Source organism: Episyrphus balteatus, chromosome 2 (assembly GCF_945859705.1).
Source record: "Episyrphus balteatus chromosome 2, idEpiBalt1.1, whole genome shotgun sequence".
In the NCBI taxonomy this organism is placed as follows: Eukaryota; Metazoa; Arthropoda; class Insecta; order Diptera; family Syrphidae; genus Episyrphus; species Episyrphus balteatus.
Genome location: NC_079135.1, coordinates 21,477,198 through 21,484,357, shown reverse-complemented (window position 1 = coordinate 21,484,357; position 7,160 = coordinate 21,477,198). Strand labels below are relative to the sequence as shown.

The 7,160-nt window shown below is 34.3% G+C and overlaps 1 protein-coding gene across 1 annotated transcript; it reads left to right on the top strand.

The window, feature by feature from the left end:
• The first annotated feature begins 4,241 nt into the window (after positions 1-4,241).
• Positions 4,242-5,660, top strand: LOC129908286 (uncharacterized). Its single transcript, XM_055984692.1, has one exon. The coding sequence runs from the start codon at positions 4,242-4,244 to the stop codon at positions 5,658-5,660; it is 1,419 nt and encodes a 472-aa protein (XP_055840667.1).
• Positions 5,661-7,160: the final 1,500 nt, after the last annotated feature.

Sequence of the window (7,160 nt, the reverse complement as noted above, 5' to 3'; positions counted from 1 at the left end):
TTTGAAAAAGTTATCACTGATAACTGTAAGTGCTGCCGTTGTTTTTTAATAATATTTTTAGTAATTTTTTATAAAATTGCCTCTCCCTCCTAAAAGGGGGGGCATAGACCCTCCCTCCCATAACAAAAAATGAATGTATTGAATACCTCTACAAAAAACCGTTTTCAATTCTCGGCGCCTAAGTTATCGTACTCGAGCCTTGGGTTGATATGAATTTTTTTTCGAAAAAAAACGTTTACGGGGGGTATCTCGAAAAAGGAAGCTAATCCGATTTTGGTAAAAACGGATTATTATTGCTGAGGCCTTCAGGAACAAAGCCTCATCTTTAGTTTTTGTCGTCATTTTAGGTCAACCTTAAACTTGTTCAGGCTCACTGTGTACTACCACCGTGATTTGCAACAAGTGTTTTTTTTTAGCAAAAATAGTTCATAATATTTTTGAAATACATAGTTCACATTCAAAACTTAATTAACGTCTGGAATTTGAAGTGTCTCCTTTCAATGGGAGTAAATTGATACCCCTATTAGAAGATAAAAAATAATCAAAGATATCTTCTCATTTTACAAATGAATTAATACCAAGTGTCAAGTATTAAATGAACCTTTATGAAGTACTTCAAACTATTCTGTATCAAAATACTACTTGAAATTCTTGAATAATTCCACCCCTTCTCCCTTTTAGACCACTGAAGTGGCGATGTGAAGGTACTTGAATATTTTCAAATATAATTTATCATCAAACAAATAGCAACAACATACCTTCCTCCCAACTCAATTCTCAAATAAAAACCGTTTTCCAAAACAACATCCACCATTTGTCCCATAACTCAAATTTTTATAGGCTTCCAGGGTTAAGCTTTCTTTTATATTATTTACAAATTCTCATAGCATAATACTCAAATGCTTCAAATATTTCAAAATTATTTTTTATATCGAGGAAAGGAAACAGCAAAAATTATTTACACACAGAAAAACACACAGAAAAATGAAATGGTATAGCCGCCCGCTGCCGCCATATTGAATGCATCCCTTATGACCGATAGCAGCGGTGCGGTGGTGGTATAGAATGATGGTGATGCTAAGTGTTTTTTGTGGTGTGAAGACAAGCTCGTAAATATCCTGCATGTGAAGTATTTCATATTTATTTCTTTGCCATAAAAAAAAAAACCGTCATAGATATCCTGGCCATATTCTCTGGCAATGGCAATGGTATATTTTTATCCCCAGGCTTAGAAAAAGGATACACACCACAAAAATGTAAGTGGGACAAATTTTAATGAGCGAATAAATTCCGCAGGATCAATTTTTATGAGCGAAATTTAAAACAAATGGCCAAATGGGGTTGCACTAAGGACTCAGAGATCAGAGGTTATGAAGATGGTTTTGCATTTCAGCCCTTTCGAAGTATAATGTTGCACGAATAAAAGCGTGCCCTCGTGTCTTCATTCAATTACGGGATTAAAGTTCCACTTTCTACTGCTACTGAAATGAAGACGATTATCAATCACTCTTGGGAGAGACACCTTCTTAAATGAAATCAACTTTAAGCGAAAAGAACGTCCGGTGTAGAATTTCATTCGTTCCGGAGTAAGTTTATTTTTTTGTTCCACCAAAAAACACAGACCTACAACAATAATCCAGCTCCTGATGGAAGAATTTTTCTTCCTCCACAATTTCGTCGCCTTCTTTTTCAATGCTTTTGCCTTATGCATTTTTGTACTAAGCCGACGACTGACGACGACACTGAGATGGGGCACGTCTTTTAAACGACAAATTTAGCGAAGCGTTTATTGAATAAAAGTAAATCTGTGTTTGGAATATTAAATCGGGCGCCAGAAAAAGAAAAGGTACAAAGCAAGTGAATTCTCTTGTTACTTGAAAAATTATCGGATTTATATATTTTTTCATTCACTCGTTGGAAGTCAGTCAAAGACTTACTGAAGAATTTTTATTTATTTTTTTTTCTTCACTTTTATTAATGTGTTTTGCAGTATTTTCTTCTTTTTTTTTTTAATTTTAAGGATTTAAGGACTTTTTTTTGTAAGAACACAATTTTTAAGCGAGTGAAGGATATTTATAAGAAAAAGAAAAAAAGAATTGCTTAGGGAATATTTGGAGGAAATTGATTTAAGAGGTGAATTGGTGATGTGATAAGTAGGCTTATAGAATTAGATCTATAAACCTCGTTTGATTTTTTTTTGTATACCAAACTCGTGTTTTTTTTCCTTGGCTAATTTTTAATCTATTGTTTTTCATGTGAAATCAAACAACAACAATAGAGTAAAGTGCAAATAAAACCGTGTTTAATTTGTTTTGCAATGAGTATTAAGGAATCTAGCCGCCCTGAAATTTTTGTTTTAAATTTTGTTTTATTTTGTTATGTATTTTTTTTTACCAAAATTAACGGTACTTGCCATATGACCAAAATGTGAAAACGGCTCAAACTATTTTAATTTACTGTTGGCCATAAGGTTTAAGAAAATTTTTCAAAAGTAAATATTTTTGATTTTTTTTTTTACTTCTTTGAGATTAAAATGATTTAAAAATGTGTTTTCATAATTTTTAAAAACAACTTTTAATACTTTTCTAACAAAATTAACTATAAAATTAAATTAAAATTATTCTTTTATATGAATGGTATAAAAAAATTCACATTCTAAGCAACTTTTAGCATAAAAGGAAGTACGTGCGAGTGTGACCCAGTCGTGCACTTTATTTATTTAGCGGGGCAACAGAAAAATATGACTTTTGATCTAGAGGAATTACCTATATTTTACCACTAAATTGGCTTATCGAACTCACGGTGTTCTTTATAGTCTAACAAAGCCTAAAAAAGCCGGCGAACTTAGAAAATAATTTTTTATATAATAATAATTCATACTACTTCTTTCAGGATTTACATTTTTAATATATATTTTTTTTTTTACAAAACTATGACCATATAAGAATTTAAAACCCTTGGCAAAAAAAAAAGAAAAGTGAATTTCATTCCCTTTTTCGATAAAAAATTCAAAAGTATGATATTTGACTAACTTTTTGTACTAATCGAGTAAATTATTAAATGAAGTGTTTCTAACGAATTTCCAAATATATGTTTCATGAGAGTAACGCTGGGCTCGAAAGGGTTTAAATGTAAAGAAATATTTAAAAAGTGATACATTAATAAAATAAAGTTCGCTACTCAACTCTTTTGTTTAAAAGAAGCCAAATATACTTGCTATGAATTTTTAATAAACATGATAGCGGTTTAATTAATTTCAATTAAAATAGCTGATTTTTCAACCATACGGTCATTTTGAGTGGAAAAAACACTATCTATCTATTCCAATGCCATTGACGAGCGAACTTATATTTTAGGGATTTGGTCTTCTATCTTTTAAGAGTGTATAATTTGTAGAATTAAATAATAATAAGATTATTTATAAGATTTCTCAAAAAAAAACTTTTCTCAATGAAACTTCAACAAAAAAGACTTAAGAAAAAATTTAAGTCAAATATTAGGATAAAATACATTAAACTTTGATTAATATTTATATTTCTCCTTTGATACTATAGGTACTTTGATTAATTTGTTGACATTGGATAATGGTTAGTAAAAAAAATTTAAAACCATAAAATGGTACCTATTCACTCATTGCTGACCAATTTGTCAGTTCCACCTGACCTCTCTTTCTCATGCATTCACACAAATAATTACGAATTATATAGTAACATTCAAACAGCATCCCCATTGGGCGTACCAAACAAATTGAAATAATAGATCTTCAAATTGGGAACAAGTACCCATACTTGTTACTTCAGTCGAGACTCGCTCAGACATATTACCTAAGTATATACGTCAAGATCTTATGATTTATGTATATCTTCAATTGCCCGCCAAAAGAATAGCTTTAGGCTAGTTAAACAATTGAAACGTGTTTTGTGTGATTATGAGCTATAACTTTTTAGGAATCGCGATATTATTACCAAAAATTTGTTATGCTTATTTTTTTTTGTTAGTTATTGCTCTAATTTGTTAAAAAATAAAAAAAAAAAAACGGGCGAGAGGGGAGAAGCTAACTCAAATGAATTTTAAGTAAAAGTAAAAAAGAAATTATTATGGCAAGTACGAAAAAATATGAGTAACCCACCAACATACAAAAATAAATTCATCAAACATATAAAAACCAACAATCTGCCATCGATAGAGCATCAGTCGTTTGTGGTATTTCAGTAAAATTGGATTAAATATACGAAAAAAAAATGGCATTTAAATTTGTGACAATCTGCGCATTATTTGCAATTGCAAATGCTGGTGGACTTCTACATCCAGTGACCTACACTCAAGTCCATAATATAGCAGCAGATGATGCTCATCATCAACCACAATATTCTCACGTACCTGAAGGATCACATATTCACTATGTCCCAGCTTATGCCAAGGCAGTCCACATTGCAGCTCCAGTTCATTCCGGTCCAGTTTATGCCGCCCCAGCTTATACCCATGTGACATATGGAGCTAATTCATATGCCAGAAGTTTGGAATTCAATGAAGGACAATCATCAACACCTTCTTCGCATTCTTCTGAAGAAACAACAACAACTACCGAACCAACAACGACTGAATCAACTACAACCGAAGCTGAAAGTGCAGAAGAGGCAACTCATGCACCAAGATCGTCGGAACCTGAACCAACTCAAGCTGCATACCAACACGAACCTGCAACTTCTCCTGGTTACAGATATGATGCTCCAAGTGCTTCTTCACCATCTTCTTCTGCCAACACTCACTCTTCTTCGGGTTTGCCAACTTTCTACAAGACTTCCCTTCACCATGCAGCAGGACATCATGTTGCAGCGCCATCTTTTGTCAAATATGAAGTTCCAGCTCAAACTGTTGTAAAATATGCTGCTCCAACACACTTTGCTGCCGCTGGTCCTCATCAAACTCTTGTACACTACTCTGCCCCAGTTCAGACCGTTTACCACAAAACTGTTGCTCCACAAACTGTTCATGTGAAATACGCTAGCCCTGAACCAGCAGTCTACACATCTTTCGGAGAACATCCTCCAGCTGTCTATAGCCATCACTCTGCTCCTGTTCACCATACCTATTCTGTCCAACAACCAAGCCTTATCAAATATACAGCTCCAGTTCAGGCACCAGGACAAGTGACTTACGTTCAACCAGCTCCAGCTGTCTACACGAAATATGGCGCCACAGAGTCAACTTCTCATGCCAGCCATGTTGCACCAGCACCAACTGCCTACATTAAATACGGTTCGTCAGCTCCAATCACTCACACCACCTACGTTGCTCCCCAACACCATGTTGAGGCTTCTTCCACTAAATTGATTAAATATGACGGTCCAGCTGCATTCAATAACCAATACGAATCTTCAACTCACAGCCAATCACAACCATCATCGAACGAAGAAAACAAGGACACCGTTGAAGTTGAAAGTCCAGAAAGTACAACACCTTCACACCAAGCTTCAAGGGCTTACCTTCCACCAGCAACTCATTTGGTTTCACAAACTTATCTTCCAGCTGAACATCAGTACAACAGTCATCAGGAATCTGCTAGGAGCCAACAATCGAACGAACACAATTTGTGGTCGACAGATGGCGCTGCTTCTCATGTCAGTTTCAAAGGATTTGGAACTTCTTTTGCTTACTAAGTCATAGTGGAGATTTTAGTTTGTAGTTTTAAGTCTTATAAAACTGTTGCTTAATTTTAAGAAAGTTATAATATTTCTATGTCAATTTTTTTTTTTCAAATAAACTATCTCAGCAAAATTTACAATTCTATATTTTTGTTTTTATTTGAACACCAAGTTTTTCTTGATTTAACAACCGGGGTAAAAATATAGTTCCGCCAAACCAACGCCACCGCGCCGCTCAGTAGCACATCAATACACTACACCATGATTAAGATTTTCTATTCCTCCGCACCACCGACGAACAAAAGCCGATCTATATGCAAAAATTAGGTACTATTTCGCCGCACCAATGCCGCTCCACAGCCTCCACCAAACCGAAGCCGCACCATGATCATAAATTTCTATTCCGCCGCACCACAGCCGTACTATGACAACAAAGTATGTATTCTGCCACTCGCTTCACTGCCGCACCATCGCCGAACCACAACCGCACCATGACCAAAAATTACTAATGCGCCGCACCATGATCAAAAATTTCTATTCCGTACCACAGCCGCACGGCAGCCTTGACTAGATTGTCATACTTATACAAATGTTTAAATTGTGCGGCTGTGCTTCAGCAGTGGTGCGGTGAAATTTTGCGTCGAACGGCAGTGATGCGGCCAAGAATTTTTTTTTCTTTTTTTACTGCACTGTGGATAGCCTAACCAAAAAACACAAATATTGACTTATTTTTCCTTATTTTCTTCTCAACCTCTCTCAATGCAATTAATGTTTTATTTCAGACAAACCATTTCCAGTGCGTTTCCCTCAAAAGTTTATCAACCTAAACTTTGTAAACTATGTCTACAACCCTAAAATTCTTACAGTTTTTTTCCGGTCTACCCATTGTTATGACACAATCTAAACGCCTACACCTAAACTGTTCATTGTAATCTTGTCAACGTAAAAGAATATTTAATTTGTCGTATATACTACGTCATTGTGACAGAAAACTGACTCTCATATAAAAAAAAAATGGTGGATATTTCAATAGATTTTAATCGGCTTCCGGGCATATCATTCTATGTAATGGTTCACCATATCTTTTCCAAATGGGTGATGGAAATTAAAATTATTTTTTTATTTTTTGTATTTTTCTTGGGTTAAAATAGAAATAGGAAATTCTTATGCTATTTCAGCTGGAGGGTATTTTATTTTTTGTTTATTTTAATTATTCGCTTGCATACCATTCAAATGGTTTGTCGTCTTTCTTCACTTTTAAAAAATAAGTCCCCATATATGTATACCACCCGCCAGCTGATTCATCCTTTGAAATAAAATAGAAGAAATAATTTTTAAAGAAAATTGTCATGTCTAGAAAATGTTTCAATTTTTTTACAGCAACTCTGGGAGCTATCTAAAATGATAATCTCAATTCTTGGCAACCACCACTCTCAACATACTCTTAGACGATTTATCTTATATTTGAAATACTTCTTGCTCTTGTTGCAAGGACTAGAGGATTTATGTTTTCTT

Coding starts and splice junctions, on each gene's coding strand:
- LOC129908286 (XM_055984692.1), top strand. CDS start 4,242: ATGGCATTTAAATTTGTGACAATCTGCGCATTATTTGCAATTGCAAAT.